Source organism: Hyla sarda, chromosome 4 (genome assembly GCF_029499605.1).
Source record: "Hyla sarda isolate aHylSar1 chromosome 4, aHylSar1.hap1, whole genome shotgun sequence".
NCBI lineage: Eukaryota > Metazoa > Chordata > Amphibia > Anura > Hylidae > Hyla > Hyla sarda.
In genome coordinates this window covers 11,171,370-11,192,327 of record NC_079192.1, presented here as the reverse complement: position 1 = coordinate 11,192,327, position 20,958 = coordinate 11,171,370, and the positions used below count along the sequence as shown (strand labels likewise).

The 20,958-nt window shown below is 45.8% G+C and overlaps 1 protein-coding gene across 20 annotated transcripts in view; it reads right to left on the bottom strand.

Annotated features, from left to right (window-relative positions):
• The window catches only part of LOC130367542 (uncharacterized), a 352,795-nt gene that overhangs the window by 136,375 nt on the left and 195,462 nt on the right, over nt 1–20,958 (bottom strand). For 19 of the 20 annotated variants that reach the window (XR_008892098.1, XM_056570003.1, XM_056570002.1 and 16 more), the window contains 2 exons: nt 18,464–18,757; nt 1,318–1,599 (listed from right to left, as the gene is read on the bottom strand). Coding sequence is in view for 19 of the 20 variants with exons in the window: in XM_056570003.1 (XP_056425978.1) it covers nt 1,318–1,599; nt 18,464–18,757 (576 nt within the window). In the remaining variant the exon portion in view is untranslated. The remainder of the gene's footprint in view (nt 1–1,317; nt 1,600–18,463; nt 18,758–20,958) is intronic. The other variant, XM_056570014.1, reaches the window with a different exon arrangement.

The window sequence follows — 20,958 nt, the reverse complement described above, 5'->3', positions numbered from 1 at the left end:
GAGGAGAGTTACAGTGATGAAGTTCTCCTTATGCGAGACTCCGACCTGCATTGATATTGGTTCTGTGCGGTAAAGCACGGTACAGTCCAGATTTTCTCCATTAACCGTAGAGATGTACAAGGGCTTCAAATGGCGGGACACCGGCAGATGATACCTATGTACTATGGAGGCATCAATAAAATTTCCTGCGGAACCAGAATCCAGGAAGGCAAGAACGGAAATAGTCTCTTTGGAGGGTAGAGAAAGCTGGACGGACAAATTCAAGCATGGAGAGGTGGCGTTCACATCTAGTGCTTGGATCCCGAGGTGACTGCAGAAGCGGGAGGCATAATCGGAGCAGGAGGAAGCTGTGGCTGCTGCGGTTGTTGTTGAGTAGTAAGGAGCTGCTGCATCATGGCGGACAACTGCTGTGCCTGCTGGGCCAACTGCTGCGACTGAAGAACCACTATGGTGGCGAGATCCGGATTTTCGGCAGAGGTACCCCAACGGGATCCATGGCCAGATCTTGCTGTAACGGGTGCTGGATGTGGATCCACTGACCTGAGTGGCTGATGACACGGGCCGTATCGGGGAGGGGAGTCTAAGGTGCCGCTGGTCTTCACCAGAGCCCGCCGCAAGGCAGGATGGATTTGCTGCGGCAGGCGACACCCAGGTAGCTACCCCCGATACGACTCGACCATACAGGTAACTAGGCGAGGCGCAGTACAGAAGGATGAGGCATAGGGTCAGAACACAGGCAAGGCAAACGGACAGTATGGAACGTTTAATCTCAGGCAAATGATACTGAAGATCCGGCAGGGAAGTGTGGGAGGTGCAGGGAATTTATAATGTAGTGTCAGGTGTTTCACATAATTGTGGGCATACTGGCCCTTTAAATTTCAGAGCTCTGGCGTGCCCTAGGAGACGGGGACACGCACGCCGGAGCTGAGAGGCGGAGGAAGAAGCAGCAGAGGAGGGTGGTAAGGAACGGGCTGGGATTCGCAAGAGGGCGCATCCCGCAATGCAAAACCCCAGCCCCAACGGCAGGAGGTGAGAGGGGGACAGTGCGCTGACGGCCAGGGGAAGTGGCCGGAGCGCAAGCTGTAACAGTTAAAAATTTTATATTTTAATAGGTCAGACATTCCCTTATGTTGCAATACCAAGTATGTTTATTTTTTCTTTTGTTAATATTTTTTATTTAAATTTTTATTCAGAAACCATTTTATGTTTAATTCTTTTTTTTAGTTTTGTAAGAAATTAAATAAAATATTATTTACGTATCTTCACAGATGAGAAGATATAAATGGAGAAATAGATACAGATCACAGTAACACTTACTTTTTACTAACTTTGATGGATCCTCCAACATTTTCAGATATTTCATGACCCTGGGATTGTGTTTATACAAAGTATCATAAACCTTCTCTTTGTCAGAGTCATCACAGTATTTGATAATATCATACAGACGTCTCATCCTGTCCTCAGGTTTATACTTTCTTATATTATCCCGCTCTTTTCTTGTCAGCAGATTATTCCTGTACAGATCAGATATAACTGGATCTACATTTTTTATTCCATCAATCAGATCCTGTTCATGTCGGTCTATAAAGTGATTTCCAGCTGTAGAGACAAGAAATACAAGAATCACACAGAGGGATGAGGATGAACCATCTAATGTTTTACCTGATGTCATTTATTGTAGATAATGTAAGTGATGTCAGAGGAGAAGGACCATCAGTCTATAAATGATGAAGGGGAACCTGTACCCACAGACTGTGTGAATAAAGTGACACAAAACCCTCAATGTATTGCTTTTTCTCAATTAGTATAACCCCCTTGAAGTTGCTATTAAATAGACTGTACACCAAACCTGACACAAAACCCTCCATGCAATACTTTTGCAAAACATATAGGGGGAGATTTATCACAACCTGTCCAGAGGAAAAGTTGCCCAGTTGCCCATAGCAACCAATCAGATCGCTTCTTTCATTTTTAACAAGGCCTCTGCAAAATGAAAAAAGCGATCTCATTGTTTGCTATGGAGAACTGGGCAACTTTTCCTCTGGACAAGTTTTGATAAATTTGCCCCATAGTGTATTACCAATAAAATCTGGAACACTTTAATTTAAAATTAAAACAGCCTGACTCTCCAAGCTTGACAGTCTTCTCCTATTCACTATGCAGTTAGACCTAGTGATTGGCTGGTGACTGGTTCACTTACCTTTATGTAACACTTATTATTTACAGTATGGCTGGACCATTTCATTAACACAGCCCTTTTTGCCTCTTGTCTCAACCCCAGGGGCTGACATAGACAGCAGAGGACCCATGTGCAAAGAATGGTTCTGGCCCACCCCCCCATTCCTCATAGGTATAGGCAGCAGAGTTAACCCCCCCCCTGTTCCCCATAGTTTTAGGCAGCAGAGTTAACCCCCCCACTCCACCCCCCCCATTCCCCATAGTTTTAGGCAGCAGAGTTAACCCCCCCACTCCACCCCCCCCCCCCCATTCCCCATAGTTTTAGGCAGCAGAGTTAACCCCTCGGAGTTAACCCCCCCTAGGATGGTGAAACTTAATAAAAATGATGCTTACCCGATGTCCCATGCAGCGATCTCCTCAGCAGCAGGGGCCCATGTCTTCAGTCCTCCATAGTGCAGGCGCCGATGAGTGACGTCATCGGCACCTACACTGCGTGGGGGCGGAGATCATGTCTCCTCTGTGTAGGCTGCAGATTCTGCACACACAGCTGGTTTGCCTTCTGCTGTATGTGAGTGTACCGCACATACAGCAGAAGGCAGCGCTGTCTACCTGGGGATCCGGGACGAGTCCCGGATCCTCAATAACAGGGGCGATGGGCCCTTTACCCGGCCGGGCCCTCGGACCATGTCCGAACAGACCGGCCAGTCAGTTCGCCCCTGCCTCTCTTGCATACTAGTGAGCGCTTCCAGAAGCGTTCACTAGTATGAAAGGACGGCAGGCCCCCTCACACAGGCGATATGTCTGCCCCTGCTCAACCCCATTCCCTCACTCCTCCTGTTTGAATAGTTAGTGTGTAATATTGTTATGTCTGATACTTGTCTTTATTTGTACCCCATTAAGCACTGCGGAATCTGTTGGTGCTATATAAATAAAATTTTTATTATTATTATTAGCTGTGTCTGTCCTTAGATGCTTTGATTTTGTTTTGAATACACTTTTCTTAACCTGCAGGGTGTTCATGTACTCCCTGGTTCCGTTTTCGGCGTGACACGTTAACGGGCTGAGCGTGTGTTAAACCCAGTGTGTCCCGACTGCTAGCAGCAGCCAGGTGCCAGGGTGAGGATAGGTTTCCACTTTTTTTTTTTTTTTTTGAGCAAAAACGCCAATAATAACGCTCATTCTGCAGCATGGCTTTTTTGTGAAAAAACGCTGCAGCCAGATGTTAGCTGAAAGTCAATAGGGAACTGCAAAATGCCATATCCTTTTGGCGTTTCTAATTTTTTTTTAAATTTTTTTTTTTATCCTTTTGGTGTTTTTCAGCAATTTTTTGCTCCTTGGCAGTTTTTCAAAAACAACCTCTTGTTGAGACTTTGGCATTTTTTCATTTTTTTCTGGAAAATGGTTTTCCTCCCAGAGAGGTTTATGGGAGTGAAAAAACGCCAAGAAAAATGCCATGTGGGTTTTAACTTTGTCGTTTTTGCCGGCGTTTTTTATTCATTTTTTGGACATTAGCGATCAAAAAGGTCTGGAGATACCTTTTTTCATAAAAATTTCGCAGGGTATCACTATAAATAAATAAAAAATAAAAAAGATATAGTAGTGATGGAAAAAATTTGTATTTAACAAAATTTATATTCATTTTTAAAAAGGGATCAATTTATGTGGGTGGGCAGGGAACTAAAATGTAGCCAACAAAAATAAAAAAAAGATGTAGAGGTGTAAAAAAGTAATGTATTAAATGTAAAATTAATTTTGTTAAACTTTTTATTAGTTATATATTTTAATAATGTGTTCAATAAAGTGTGTGTGTTTAACTTTTCTTACTTTATTTCTTTATTTTTACATTTTTTAGGTAGTACTACTACTCCCAGCATGGAACAGACTGTTCCATGATGGGGGTAGTAGTACCTGTACTAATAGACAGATCCCCCCAGGTGTCACTTATGAGACCCATTGCGATCCTCCTATATAATGTATAGAAGCGAGCGGGTGGCAGCTTCTCCGCTATCCTGCACTGTATTCTGCTATGTGAATTCATGACGATTCATATTTCCCACAGAGAGCTGTGATTAGCCGGATGGTTCCAGCCAAGCGGCTCTGCAGGAAATATGAATAATAGGTATATATGTATATATTTATATATATATATATATATATATACACATACATATACATACATATATATATATACACACACACACACACACACACGTCAGTGCAGGGGACCAGAGAAGAGCTACCCGGCCGCATCTATACATTATACAGGGGGATCACAGCTGGTGTCAGGAGTGACACCCGCTGTGATCTTTCCTTACCTGCAGCTACTACTACTTCCAACATGGAGTACACTCTGATCCATGCTGGGAGCTGTAGTACCTGCATTAATAGACAGATCGCAATTCTGACACCCGCTGCGATCTGTCTATTAGTACAAGTACTACAACTCCCAGCATGGAGCAGAGTGCGCTCCATGTTAGGAGCAGTAGTACCTGCAGTAAGGGACAGATCGCAGTAAGTGTCACTCCAGACACCTGTTGCGATCCTCCTGACGTGAATTTTGGGACTCAGCTGTGCTCACGGCTACAGAACCGGGAGAACAGCTGATGCTGAGCAGTAGATATACGTCATATATCTACTGCCCAGCAAGAACTTACAGTGAGCCTGCAATGTGTATACAGTATATACATTGCTGACTCACTTAACCCCTTGATGAGCTGTGCGCTATACGCCAGCAGAGAAAGGAAAGAGTTAACTTACACTGCTTGAAAGTGTAGGTTAACCCTTTGGGTGGTATACAGAATATACAGCTATCTATATATAGCTGTATATGGTGTATACAGAAGAGGAGATCCCCTTACCTCCCTCACTTCCTGCCGATTTTGGGGAGCTCCGCCCCTAGTGATGACATCCTTAGGGGCGGAGTTACAAACTGGAGGCAGAGCGTTAAGTATGATGCTCTGTTCACATTGTACATTTTGTATAATGTGAACTGACCCTTCTGGCAGTGTCTTCCCAGACAGGGAGGCTCCAGCTGTTGCTAAACTACAACTTCCAGCATGCCCAGACAGCCAAAGGCTGTCTGGGCATGCTGGAAGTTGTAGTTTTGCAACAGTTGAAGGCTTTATGTTTGGGGAGACATTGAATTAGAGGCCAGGGGTAGAGCGCCGGGGGAGGGCACCAAAAAAATGTCCTAACCCATCTTTTGTGTTTCTTTTTTCTTCTCGTTTCAGAACCATGTATGCAGAGGATTGTGGCGGATTCGGTGGATTACTGCGGATGAACTATTTTTTTTTTTTTATAAAATGGCTAACGAGGGTTGTGCAGCAACAGCCTGATGTTACCAGGGTGGGTGAGGACCATTGTTACTGGCCCTCCCCCGCCTAAATAAAGCCAGCTTGTTACCACCTAGGCCCAGAAGCATCATTTTTTTGAGTCTTCGGGCCTGTTGGTACCGACTCTTCCCGACAATCCTATGGCGGTTGGTACCGGGGTAATAATTTAGGGGGGCGGGGGTAGCTCTAGCTGTTTTTGGGGCTAACGCTAAGCCCCGGCTTAGTAATGGATTCTGTCAATAAGACAGCTTCCACGACTAACTAAGCCTGAAAATTCAATAATATAAAAAAATAAAACACAAAACACTACTCATTGTAAAAAAAAATTATTTAAAAAAACACTCCCCCACAACCCTCGTTAGCCATTTTATTAAAAGAAAATGAATCTAGTTCATCGCCATAATCCCCTGAATCCGCCGCAATCCTCTGCATACACAGATCTGAAATGAGAAGAAAAAAATCCACAAAACATGGGTTAGGACAAACAGAAAGCCTCCAATTGTTGCAAAACTAGAACTTCCAGCATGTCCAGACAGCCTTTGGATGTCTGGACATGCTGGGAGTTGTAGTTTAGCAACAGCTGGAGTCTCCCTGTCTGTGAAGACACTGCCAGAAGGATCTGTTCACATTATACAAAACGTAAAATATGAACAGAGCCTCATTCTTACCACTCTGCCTCCCGTCTGTAGCTCCGCCTCTAATGATGTCATCACTAGGGGGGCGAAGCTACACGGACCCGGAAGGGACAGGGAGCAAGGAAGGTAAAAGGGATCTCTTCTTCTGTATACAATATATACAGCTATCTATAGATAGCTGTATATTCTGCATAGCACCCAAAGGGTTAACCTACACTATCAAGCAGTGTAAGTTAACTCTTTCCTTGCTGGACTGGCACATAGTGCACAGTTCAGCAAGGGGTTAAGTGAGCCAGCAATGTGTATACTGTATACACATTGCAGGCTCACTATAATTTCTTGCTGGGCAGTAGATATATGACGTACAGCTACTGCTCAGCATCAGCTGTTCTGCCAGTTCCGTAGCAGTGAGCACAGCTGAGTCCCGAAATTCAAATCAGGAGGATCGCAACAGGTGTCAGGAGTGACCCTTGCTGTCATCTGTCCCTTACTGCAGGTATTACTTCTCCCAACATGGAGCACACTCTTCTCACACTCTTAGTACCTGTACTAATAGACATCGGGTGTCATACGATCGGGTGTCATTTCTGAGACCCGTTGCGATCTGTCTTTTAATGCAGGTACTACAACTCCCAGAATGGAGCCGAGTTTGCTCCATGTTGGGAGCAGTAGTACCTGCAGGTAAGGAAAGATCACAGCAAGTGTCACTCCTGACACCCCCTGCGATTGTCCTGTATAATGTATAGATGCTCTTCTCTGGTCCCCTGCACTATAGTATATGCCGAATAAACACCTATTCATATTTCCCAGAGAGCTGTGATTGGCTGGAACCATTTGACCAATCACAGCTCTCTGCAGGAAATATGAATCTTTGATGTGAAGAACTTTACATCGCAGAACAAAGTGCAGGATCGCGGAGAAGCCACTGTGCTGCCCGCATCTATACATTATATAGGAGGATCAGAAGTGACACCTGAGCGATCTGTCTATTCATACAGGTACTACTACTCCCATCATGGAGCAGTCTGTTCCATGCTGGGAGTAATTGTACTACCTAAAAAAAATTAAAAAAAGAAAAGAAAAAAAAAGGGAAAAAGAGGTTAAAAACACACACACACACACTCACACACACTCACACACACACTCACACTTTATTAAACACATTAAACTTTTTATTAGGAATGTATTTTAAACAAAATTTTAACAAATAGATTATTTTTACATTTAAATGGCCCATTTCTACATTTTTATTATTGTCGGCTACATTTTTAGTTCCCTGCCCGCCCACATAAATTGATCCTTGTTTAAAAATTAATGAAAATTTGGTTATAAAAAATATAAATTTCGTTAAATACAATTTTTTCCATCACTACTGTAGCTTTTTTATTATAATTTTTTTAAAGGTCCCATACGAAATTTTATTAAAAAAGGTATCTCCATCACTTTCTTGGATTGCTAAAGTCCAAAAAAGAATTAAAACCTCCTGCGAAAATGCCAAAGTTAAAACCCACATGGCGTTTTTTCACCCCCATAGACTTCTATGGGGGGAGAAAGCCAAGATTTTCCTTTAAACCCCCCCCCAAAGTCTTATCAAGAGGTCGTTTTTGAAAAACTGCCAAGGAGCCAAAAATAGCTGAAAAACGCCAAAAGAATAAAAAATAAAAACGCCAAACTGAAAAACGCCAAGTGGATATGGCATTTTGCAGTTCCCTATTGACTTGCAGTTAACATCTGGCTGCAGCGTTTTTTCACAATAAAAAAAAAAAAAACGCCATGTGGCAGAATGGGCGTTTTTAGTACGTTTCCCCCCCCCCAAAAAAAGTGGAAACCTAGCCTTACACCACATCTGACACGTGTCAGCCCAAGCCTTCAACCCATCCACCCCCATGTGAAATAGTGTATTGCCCCCTTTTTCTGTTTACTAGGTTTAGTCAGTTATGTATAATCTGCAAATTGATGTTGCGGCCAACACGCCTCCTCCATGTAGTTCCATGGGAGAGACGGGGAGGCAGCGTTCGTGCCTCCCCGCCTCTCCCATAGAGCTGTATGGGGAGAGGGCATGCCGTCAACCTCCCTGAGCTCGACGCTGTGCGCATTAGCCGCTCGCACACAGCGGCAATGCGGGAGCCAAGTTTGGAAGATCGGGGGGGAGGGAGGTACCAGTGCTACAGATATCATTTAATAGTTTATACATTCAAGACTTTCTATCAACTTTGCATCAGTTATTATACAATAAAATTGTAAGGAAATTAAATTGTCTGACTAAAATACTTACTTAGGCACATCCCTTATATTATGTGTTATATCTAAAGGAGCACATACAATACGCAAATCAGGGGTGGACTGACAACTCATAGGCCCCCGGGCAATAGATGTTTATGTGCCCCCTGTGAAGACTCGCTCTTGCAAATAGGTGTGGTTGCAGTATTGAGGTAAGGAGACAGCGTTTTAAATCAAAGTCCAGTGTTTTATTCACACTTAAACAGCAAACACAGTATTTAACGTAAGATAAAGGAAAACAGCATAACAAAGTCCACCTTAACTTCCTTTGGTGTTTATTCACACCCGGGGTTTGTGCCGCGTTGCACACAGCAAAGTCTTTTCCGGGTCTCCAGAGCAGAGCTCCACACACAGCTTTCTCCATGCAGTGTCAGCTGCCAAAAGACAATCCCCCTCACCTGGTGAGGTAGACTGGTCATTCCCAGTAAAGCCGTCCCATATTGGCCTTCCAGCCACACTACAGACCTAGTGTCTAGCTGCATTACAGCAGACTAGAGAAAAACTCGGCCTTACTTCACCAAGGTCAGGAGCCTTGGAGACACACAGCGTCCATCCACTATCATCCCTTTCACCTTCTCACACCCCCTATGTGTAAGCCACACCTACAGTCATGGGCATAAATGTTGGCACCCCTGAAATTTTTCAATAAAATGAAGTATTTCTAACAGAATTAGTTTGGAATGGACGTCGGGGGCCATGTGCATTTACAAAGCCAAGACAAAGAAAAACAGGGGGCGCACTCACCATTCAGGTCTGTTTATTCGTATCCAGCCAGCATAGCAGAAGGACAGGCGGGGGAACTCCGGAACAAGTTGTTTCGTGCGGCTTAGCGCACTTCCTCTAGCCGGAATGACGTCCACCGGTGCCGCCTTCCTATTCATAGGGGCGGCACCGAGCGGTCGTCTAGTGACCTGGCTGACGACTTAGTCACGTGTCTGTGAGTGCATGTGATGTAAACACAAGAAAAAACTACAAGGCAACAGGGACAGGTTAATAAGGGTATATGAATCAAACATACAACAAAACTACTGACTATAAGAATGCACTAAACTCATTCCGGTCATTCAGGCCGGCATTTCCAGCGGCATGGAGACGTATTATCCAACGGGCTTCACATTGGAGGAGGAGTCTCCCTCTGTCCCCTCTGTTTCTCAAAGGTGGGATTCTTTCTAGGCCCACAAACTTCAGGTTGCTGTGGTTGCGGTTGTGGGTTTGGGTCATGTGGGCAATAAATCTAGGAGCCCCAAGTCCAGTCCGGATGGAACGCACGTGTTCCTTGAACCGCACCTGGAGCTGCCTGATGGTCTTGCCAACATAAAACCTTCCACATGGACAGACCAAAGCATATACTACGAAAGTGGATCTGCATGTTATTAATTCTTTAAATTGGCGATGGTAGCCTCCTACTGGCCTTGCCAGTGTACATGTGTGTACAGTGTGGGCATGTCCGGCAAGGATAATTGCCTTTAGGGGTCTCTCTAGTTAACCAATTTTTGTCTGAAGGGTTATGATCGGTGGTGTCTTTTAATTTTTTTAAATTTCTCACCTATTGTCCTATTCTTTCTGAATGTAACCAGCGGAGGATGCTGGGCCACCTCGTAGAGGTCGGGATCAGCTTCCAACAAGAACCAACTGCGGCATATAGCACTAGCCACCTGCTGGCCCATGTTGGAATTGGCAAGGGAGAAACAAAATCTTTTGGGGGTCATATCTCGTTTTTTCTTATAATCAAGAAGGGATGATCTATCTAGACCCCTAACTTCACGTAGACTCTTCTCGATAATGTTCACTGGGTATTGTCTCGTCAATAGGCGCTCTTTAAGATCCTGAGCCTGACTCTCAAAAGTTTCCCAGGAACTGGGAGTAAGGGATTACTCCCAGGAACTGGGAGTAAGGGATGCTCTTCTTCACGTGCAAGGGGTGATAGCTCTTAAAATGTAGTAATGAATTTCTGGCAATGGGTTTACTCATTTACCCAATAGGGTGTCCCCTATTGCTTTCAGTTTGACATCTAGGAAATCGAGCTCAGGACCCTCAAACACTGCGGTGAAGAGCATGTTTTCTGTATTGGTCTGGTTCAAGTAATCAACGAATTCAAAGAACTCAGTCTCAGAAGAATCCCACACAACCAGTATGTCATCGACATATCGAAGAAACATCTTGATATGTCTGCAGAAGGGGTTGGTGGGAGAAAAGACATACTTGCGTTCAAAGACAGCGAGGAACAGGTTGGCATAAGTACAGGAGACCGGTGTGCCCATGGCAGTGCCAGTCTCCTGAATATAACAGTCCTCGCTGTCTTTGAACTCGTTGTGGGCAAGGATGAAATGCAATGCCTCACAGACAAAGGATGTAAAATCATCTGTTTTATCTGTCTCTGTCACTTCACGGATAGCCTGTACACCCGCATCGTGGGGGATGCAGGTGTACAGGCTCTCAACATCCACTGATGCGAGTCGATATGTCTCGCATCAATATATACCCCCCGCCAGCGCATTTATGTGACCCCCTGCCTGCACCTTTATAATTAAATACCCCCCGCTAGCGCAATTATTAATATATACCTCCCACCTGCGCCTTTATAATTATATACCCCCCACCAGCGCAATTATCCATATATACCCCCCGCCAGAGCATTTATGTGACCCCAGCTGGCGCATATGTCATTACTGCAGCGCGATGTATGAATAGTATTTTACTGGCAGAGCATCGCACCAGCCGCTGCCAGTGCGATGCTGCTGATAGAATACTATACACACATCGCGCTGCAGCCTGCAGGGGCATATTATATAGAAGTGCTGTGGGGGCAGATAATACTATATATCTGGCCCCCACAGCACTTCTATATAATATGCCCCTGCAGCGCGATGTATGTATAGTATTCTATCAGCAGCATCGCGCTGGCAGTGGCTGGTGCGATGCTCTGCCAGTAAAATACTATTCATACATCGCGCTGCAGCCGGCAGGGGCATATTATATAGAAGTGCTGTGGGGGCCAGATATATAGTATTATCTGCCCCCACAGCACTTCTATATAATATGCCCCTGCAGGTTGCAGCGCGATGTATGTATAGTATTCTATCAGCAGCATCGCGCTGGCAGCGGCTGGTGCAATGCTCTGCTAGTAAAATACTATTCATACATCGCGCTGCAGTAATGACATATGCGCCAGCGGGGGGGTCACAAATGCGCTGGCGGGGGTATATATTGATAATTGCGCTGGCGGGGGGTATATAATTATAAAGGCGCAGGCGGGGTTACATTATAAATGCGCTGGGGGGGTCACACATATATATATATATATATATACTGCGGGGGTATATAATTTTTGCGCTGGTGGAGGTTATATCTTTATAAATGCGCTGGGGGGCTAGATATATAGCGCTATATATCTTGTCCCCCACAGCGCTTTTACTATACATTGTCCATTTTAAAAATCCCTGCAGGGAGCCCTGATTGGCTCCTCGGTACTGGCCATTCCGAGCTCTCCGCGGGGAATTTAAAAATGAAAGTAAAATACATCGTGTACATCGCAGGGTTGCGGACCATGCCGCCCGCTCCCCTGCTTAATAACTTCTGATCGGATCGGGTCTCAGAAGTGAGACCCGGTGTGATCAATCCCTCAGCCCCTGTACTAGTCTGTTCCATGATGGGAGTAGTACTAGTCCTGGGTACAGGAGTCTGTAGGTGGCTGATTTTTTCATTCAAAAAAAAAAAAAGATTAAAAACGGTTACAAACGCTTCAAAACGGATACCCGTTTGATCAGCCGTTTCTATCCATTTTAAAGAGCGCATATTGGCGAGACAATACCCAGTGAACATTATCGAGAAGAGTCTACGTGAAGTTAGGGGTCTAGATAGATCATCCCTTCTTGATTATAAGAAAAAACGAGATATGACCTCCAAAAGATTTTGTTTCTCCCTTGCCAATTCCAACATGGGCCAGCAGGTGGCTAGTGCTATACGCCGCAGTTTGTTCATGTTGGAAGCTGATCCCGACCTCTACGAGGTGGCCCAGCATCCTCAGCTGGTTACATTCAGAAAGAATATCACAATAGGTGAGAAATAAAAAAAATTTTTAAGACACCACTGATCATAACCCTTCAGACAAAAATTGGTTAACTAGAGAGACCCCTAAAGGCAATTATCCTTGCCGGACATGCCCACACTGTACAAACATGTACACTGGCAAGACCATATCATTAGGAGGCTACCATCACCAATTTAAAGAATTAATAACATGCAGATCCACTTTCGTAGTATATGCTTTGGTCTGTCCATGTGGGAGGCTTTATGTTGGCAAGACCATCAGGCAGCTCCAGGTGCGGTTCAGGGAACACGTGCGTTCCATCCGGACCGGACTTGGGGCTCCTAGATTTATTGCCCACATGACCCAAACCCACAACAGCAACCACAGCAACCTGAAGTTTGTGGGCCTAGAAAGAAAGACTCCTCAGAGGGGACAGAGGGAGACTCCTCCTCCAACGTGAAGCCCGTTGGATAATATGTCTCCATGCCACTGGAAATGCCGGCCTGAATTACCGGAAACGAGTTTAATGCATTCTTATAGTCAGTAGTTTTGTTTTATGTTTGATTCATTTGTATACCCTTATTAACCTGTCCCTGTTGCCCTGTAGTTTTTTCTTGTGTTTACATCACATGATAGTCACGTGACTGCACTCACAGACACGTGACAAAGTTGTCAGCCAGGTCACTAGGCGACTGCTCGGTGCCGCCCCTATGAATAGGAAGGCGGCACCGGTGGACATTTTTCCGGCTAGAGGAAGTGCGCTAAGCCGCACGAAACAACTTGTTCCGGAGTTTCCCCGCCTCCCACCCCGCTCCCCCACCTGTCCTTCTGCTATGCTGGCTGGATACGAATAAACAGACCAGAATGGTGTGTGTGCGGCCTCTGTTTTTCTTTGTCTTGGCATTATGCTTCCTGTTTTGGCTACGCACCTCTGCTGCAGGCTTTAAATGGATCCCGTCCTATGTGTTATGTCCGCTTACAGTGTTGCTTAGTTCCGTACGTGCCGGCTACTGTCTCTTTTGCTTACTGCTTTGCATTTACAAAGCTCCCATCCCATGCTAGCAGAACAGTGGACCCCCCCACATGTGACCCCATTTTTGAAACTACACCCCCCACGGAATGTAATAAGGGGTGCAGTGAGCAATTACACCTCACTGGCGTTTGACAGATCTTTGGAACAGTGGGCTGTGCAAATGAAAAATTAAAAAAATCTGTCACTGTACCCCTTATTACATTCCGTGAGGGGTGTGGTTTCCAAAATGGGGTCACATGTGGGGGGGGGGTCCACTGTTCTGGCACCATGGGGGCTTTATAAATGCACATGGCCTTCACTTCCACATTCTCTCTCCAGAGAGAGCCTTTTGGGGGGCTTTTTTCCTATTACCCGTTGTGAAAATGAAAAATTTGGGATAACACCAGCATTTTAGTGAAAAAAAAGGGAGATTTTAAGCTTACCGTAAAATCTCTCTTTCTCGAAGGATCCATTGGGGGACACAGACCATGGGTGTATGCTGCTGTCTCTAGGAGGCTTGACACTATGGCAACAGAAAAGTCAGCTCCTCCCAGCAGGATATACCCACCTTCAATAGGAGAGGACCGACAGGTCAAAGGAAAAACCACAAACTGTCCGAGAACCAGAAGAAAAAATTTACTGAACACCCCTCGGACAGATAACCGGATAGAAACACCAGAAAGGGGTGGGAGCTGTGTCCCCCAATGGATCCTTCGAGAAAGATTTTACGGTAAGCATAAAAATCTCCTTTTCTCTATCGGCTCCATTGGGGGACACAGACCATGGGACGTACCAAAGCCGTCCCTTGGGTGGGCAGTGAAACAGTCAGGCAGTCGGCTGTACCACTGCCGCCTGAAGCACCTTAAGGTCTAGACTAGCATCAGCCGATGCGAAGGTATGAACCTGGCAGAACTTTGAGAAAGTGTGCAGAGACGACCAGGTGGCCGCTTTACAGACCTACGAAGCCAAGGCCTTATTGCAGAGAGCCCAGGATGCCCTAACAGAATGGGTGGAATGAGCCAAAACCCTGAAGGGTGGGATCTTCTCCTTGCAGCGGTAAGCTTCTCAAATAGCAGAACGGATCCACCGGGAAATGGTGGCCTTGGAAGCAGGCTGTCCCTTACGACGACCTTCCGTAAGAACGAAAAAGGAGTCGCACTGACGAAAGGAAGAAGTGACAGAGAGATAGGTAATAACAGCCCGCACCACATCCAGTTTGTAGAGAGAACGCTCCCGGGGATGAGAAGGAACAGGACAAAAGGACGGGAGGACAATGTCCTCATTGAGATAAAAAGCCAAAACAACCTTGGGTAAAAAGGATGGATCTGGCCAGAAAACAACCTTGTCCTGATGAACCACTAGAAAAGGAGAACGGCAGCAAAGAACTGCCAGTTCAGAAACCCTACTGATGGAGGTAATAGCAATAAGGAAAGCCACCTTCCAGGAAAGTAGGCTAAGAGGAACATCCCTGAGAGGTTCAAAAGGAGAACCTTGTAGGACACCCAGAACCAGATTCAAGTCCCAAGTGGGAGAAGGGGACCGATAAGTAGGGACAGCATGTGCCACTCCTTGAATGAAGGTCCTGACATGAGAATTGGATGCCAGAGGACGCTGAAAAAGAATAGAAAGGGCAGAGATCTGACCCTTAAGGGAGCTGAGAACCAACCCTTGTTCCAACCCAGACTGCAAAAAGGAGAGAAGACGGGGAAGGGAAAACGTAACAGGAGAAAAGAACCTGAGCTTCGCACCAACGAAAATAAGACCTCATCCACAAGTTCTCCAGGTGAATAGGAACGCGTTGAGGTAGCCCTAGATGAGGGAGAGACTGACCCAGCACACGGCTCTGGAGAGCCAGAGCGGCGACTGCGGGAGTGTCCTCTGGAGGAGGGACGCTTGTCATAAGATGAGGTAGCGGGGAAGAAATATGATGGGAACGCCCGTACCTACCCGAAGACCAAGGGGATGAGTTAGAAGAAACACCCCTATTACGCTTGCGAGAGCCGGCAGAGTAGGGGGAAGGGGAGCGGATTGATGGAGGGAGGACCTCTCCAAGGCAGTCACCACAGAACGGGAGACCTGAGCCATGTCGGATATAGACTGTGAGAGGCAAGAAACCTAGGATGGAGGGATGGCCGAACCCACCGGGTCTGGTAGAACATCCGGGGTAGAAATAGCAGGGGGGTCTGGGGGAGCAGTGGTGCAGGCAGAACAAGTGGGTTCAGCAGAACCAGACATTTCTGTGTTACAGTTATTACAGGTGTAATAAGTAACTAAGGACCAAGCTATCTGTTTAGAGGGGGGAACAGTTCTGGGCACAGACATAGTAATAAAAAAGGAACACAGTCTCACCCGGGTCTGTGTCCCTCAGGCTGCTGCTGTGAGGAGAACTCCGGCAGAGAGAAGGAGAGAAAAACTCATAGAAGTAGAAAAGGATGCAAGAAACCCTCCTGGCCAGTCCCATAAACCGTCATGGAAAAAAGGGTGGGCCACTAACTAGGGATCTCCAGCTGTTGAGAATCCAGTACCTAAGAGAAAGGGGGAAAATATACTCACCTTAGTCTGCAGAACTTACCTCATGAAGTCTTCAGTCAGCTTTAGTCACCTGCATCATGCCGTGCTGCAACAGCGAGACGAGCAGGGAAAAGTGGGGGACCCGGACCCATGAGGTACAATCCCAGGCGCTAACCGTTGGCGAGAGGGGGTTGACAGTACATCCACGATGCCTGTGCCCCCTCAATCGCAAATGGGGAAACAGTGAACGCTATGTTCCTGAGTCCCCACCTGAAAATAGGAAAGAAAAGGGAATAAAAAATCTAATACGTCCCTAACCTAGGAAAACAAAAAATATGAGACCTGGTCTGGGAGACCCAGACCATGTCCACCTCCTTAAGACACTAAGCTAAAACTGATTAGCTTAGTGGCCTGGAGGCGAGTATATCCTGCTGGGAGGAGCCGACTTTTCTATTGCTATAGTGTCAAGCCTCATAGACACAGCAGCATACACCCATGGTCTGTATCCCCCAATGGAGCAGATAGAGAAATACATCTCATTTTCACGTCCAACTTTAATGAAAATTCTTCAAACACCTGTGGGGTGTTAAGGCTCACTATTCCCCTTGTTATGTTCTGTGAGGGGTATAGTTTCCAAAATGGGGTCACGTGTTTTTTATTTATTTTTTATTTTTTTAAGTTTTTGTCAGAACCGCTGTAACGATCAGCAACCCCTGTGCAAATCATTAAAATGTACATGGCGCTCTGAGTCCTGAGCCTTGTTGTGCGCAAGCAGAGCATTTTATGCCCACATATGGGGTATTTCCGTGCTCAGAAGAAATGCGTTACAAATTTTGGGGGTCTTATTTTCATTTTACTTCTTTTGAAAATGAACAGTATGGGTCAACACCAGCATGTTAGTGTAAATATAACTGTGTAGGGGTATATGTATATGTAGTTTTTTACTTTTTAATTTGTGTAGTGTAGTGTTTTTAGGGTACATTCTCACAGGCGGGGTTTACAGCGAGTTTCCCGCTAGGAGTTTGAGCTGCAGCGGACAATTTTCTGCATCTCAAACTTGCGATAAACTCACTGTAAACCCCCGCCCGTGTGAATGTACCCTGTACATTCACATTGGGGGGGCGGGGGCAAACCTCCAGCTGTTGCAAAACTACAACTCCCAGCATGCCCTTTGGCTGTCCGTGGATGCTGGGGGTTGTAGTTATGCAACAGCTGGAGGCACACTAGTTGCAAAATGCTGAGGTAAGTAACAAACTCTGTGTTTTGCAACCAGAGTGTCTCCAGCTGTTGCAAAAGTACAACTCCCAGCATGTATGGACAGCCAAAGGGCATGCTTGGAGTTTTACTTTGCAACCGCTGGAGGCACACTGGCTGCGAAACACTGAGTTAGGTAACAAACTCTGTTTCAGAACCAGTGTGTCTTCAGCTGTAGCAAAAACTACAACTCTCAGCATGCAGTGACAGCTGAAGGGCATGCTGGGACTTGTAGTTATGCTGGAGGCACACTACTGCAAACCCAGCATACCCTTTGGCATGTGCATGCTGGGGGTTGTAGTTATGCAAAACAGAGTTTGTTACTTAACTCAGTGTTTCCCAACCTGTGCACCTCCAGTTGTTGCAAAACTACAGCTCCCAGCATGCCCAGACAGCCGAAGGGCATGCTTGGAGTTGTAGTTTTGCAACATCTGGAGCGCTACAGTTTGAAGACCGCTATACAGTGGTGCACAAACTGTGCTCTTCCAGATGTTGCAAAACTACAACTCCCAGCATGCTGAGACTGTCCAGGCATGCTGGTAGTTTTAGTTCTTCAACATCTGAAGGGCCAGATATTACAGAACTACAACTCCCAGCATGCCTGGGCAGTCTGAGCATGCTTGGAGTTGTAGTTTTGCAACATCTGGAGGGCTACAGCTTGGGCACCACTGCATAGTGGTCTCCAAACTGTGGCCCTCCAGATGTTGCAAAACTACAATCTTTGGCTGTCTGGGCATGCTGGGAGTTGTTTAGTTTGGCAACTCCTAGAAGGCAGCAGTGAAGATCAGTTTACGGCGATCTTCACTGCTGCCTCCACTGCTGTCTCTGCCGCCTGCTTACCGCCACCGATCCCGCCGCTGCCTGTTGCCAGTCCCGCCGCCCCAGGTACCCGCCGCCATCTTCCCCCCGCTCTGCCCCGTCATCCTGGGGGCGGGCAGAACGGGGCTTTGAACTGTAACCCCCCTGCCCCCAACTGCCATTGGTCAGTTAGTCCTAACCGACCAATGGCAGGGGATAGGAGGGATGGCACCCCTGCCACTTCGCTCCTATCCCTCAGGATGATCGGGGCTGTCTCTGGGACAGAAATTCCCACGGGCATACAGTTACTCCCTTTGTCCCTAAGAACCAGGGAGCAAGGGTGTACCCGTACGCCCTTGGTCTCCAAGAGGTTAAATCATCCATTCTTATCCCAAAGATAATCAGATATGGAATATCAGATAGTGAGACTTACAATGCACTGAGTAAAGCTTTCTCCTCATCGTCTCTTCCATTTCCAAGTCACTGATGATTTCTTCATTGTATTTTCGGAGCACTGTATAAGCCGTATACTTCCCAGTATCCTCCCAGTGTCTGATAATATCGCACAGTTCTCTCATCTTCTCCTGGGATCTTCTCTTTTCCATCACATTACTGTATTGTTCCTGAGTCAGCAGCTGCTGGTCCCGGAGATCACATAGGACTGGATCTACATCTGTTATACTTATAATAAGATCTGATCTGTGATTCTCTATGAAGTTTACGTTATCTGTAGAAAGAAAGGAGAATTATGGGAGAAAGACAGAAGATCATTGCAGATAACAAATGAAGCAAAAGGTCCAGCTCACCCTAAGCTGCAACTTCCCACTACCACACGGACAGAGCCTGGCCCTGGATCACCACTAGTACACTTGGAAAGAGACGTATCCAGCAATGTGTAGAATAATATTGTAGCTTTATTGCAGTCTTAACCCCTTCATGACCCAGGGTTTTTCCGTTTTTGCCCTTTCGATTTATCCTACTTAACTTTAAATAAATCATAACTCTCAATTTTGCACCTAAAAATCCATATGATGGCTTATTTTTTGTGCCACAAATTCTACTTTTTAATCACAACAGTCATTTTACCCAAAAATCCACGGCGAAACAGAAAAAAAAAAATCATCAAAATTGAAGAAAAAAATGGCATTATGTAATTTTAGGGGCTTCCGTTTCTACGCAGTAAATTTTTCGGTAAAAATGAGACCTTCTCTTTATTCTGTAGGTGCATATGATTAAAATGATACCCTACTTACATCGGTTTGATTTTGTCGGACTTCTGGAAAAAATCCTAATTACATGCATGTATACGTTTAAAATTGTAATTTTCTGACCCCTATAACTTTTTTATTTTTCCGCAAATGGGGCGGTATGAGGGATCATTTTTTGCACTGTGATCTGAAGTTTTTAGCGGTACCATTTTTTGTATTGATTGGACTTTTTGATTGCATTTTATTCATTTTTTCATGATATAAAAAGTGACCAAAAATTATGCTATTTTGGACTTTGGAATTTTTCTCCCATAGGGGGCTATAACACTGCCCACACTGATCTTTTACATTGATCATTGTTATCTCATAGGAAACCATTGATCAATGATTCTGCCACTTGACTGCTCATATCTGGATCTCAGGCACTGAGCAGTCATTCTGCAATTGGACAGCGAGGGGGAAGGTAAGGACCTTCCTCATGTTCTCCAGCTGTTCGGGACGCCGCAATTTCCCTAACCGGCATTTATTAACTTTTCACTTTAGACGTGGCGATCAACTTTGAACGCCGCATCTAAAGTGCTAATAGCGCATGGCACAGCTACGCCGTGGCCCCACGTTATAGAAAGTAGGGGGGGACCCAGGAGGTATTGGTACGTCCTGGGTTGGGAATGGGGTTGAAGGACAACTGCAGCGAAAAACAACTGATGGATAGGGGATAAGTGTTTGATTGTGGGGGGGGGGTCCCCGCATTAGCGCTCACCTGGAGAGGTCGACGGCTACGCCCCCTTGCCACCCCCTCCCCATACAGCTCTATGGATGCATGGGAGAGCCATAGCAGAGCCACGGCCCCATGCAGAAGATCGAGGGGGGGGGGGTCCCAACGGTCAGACCCCCTGCGATCAAACACTTATCCCCCTGCGGATAGGGGATAAGTTGTTTTCGGCCGCAGATGGCCTTTAATAAAACCACACAGGTTCTTTCAAAGAAAGCTTCCCCCAACATGTTTTGGCGTCATAGAATGCCATAACCCCCATTAATGATGATTGTGTTCTGTGATGCCAGAAACATGTTGGGAGAAGCTGTCTTTAAGAGAACCTGTGTGATTTTATTAAAGAGGTATTCCGGAGTTTTACATGTTATCCCCTATCCAAAGGATAGGGGATAACATGTATGATTGCAGGGGTCCTGCCACTGGAGACCCCGCGATCTCTGTGCAGCCCCCGACATTGTGTGCCAGGCACTGCTTCGGAGATGAGGCGTGACATCACGGTCACACTCCCTAGTGACACAATGTCACTAGGTAGCCTAACCTTGAGATCATGCCCCGTCTCGGAAGCAGTGCCCAACACACAATGCCTGGGGCTGCATAGAGAACGCGAGGGGGCCCCAGCAGCAGGACCCCTGCAATCATACATCTTATCCCCTCTCCTTTGGATAGATAAGATGTAAAACCTCGGAATACCCCTTTAAGACTTCATTAAAGCTTGCTGGATACGTCTCTTTGCAAGATCTTATCTGCAGATGTTTCTACCATTTTTCTTTACTATTTCACTAAAGAATTTTTTCAGTTTTTTACCTCATAATACAATGGCCCACATTTGTCCAAAGCAACCAATCAGAGCTCAGGTTACATTTTACCAGTGCTCATGAAGATATGAAATCTGAGCTGTGATTGGTTGCTATGGACAAATGTGGAACAATTCATTAAAAGGACAAGTAT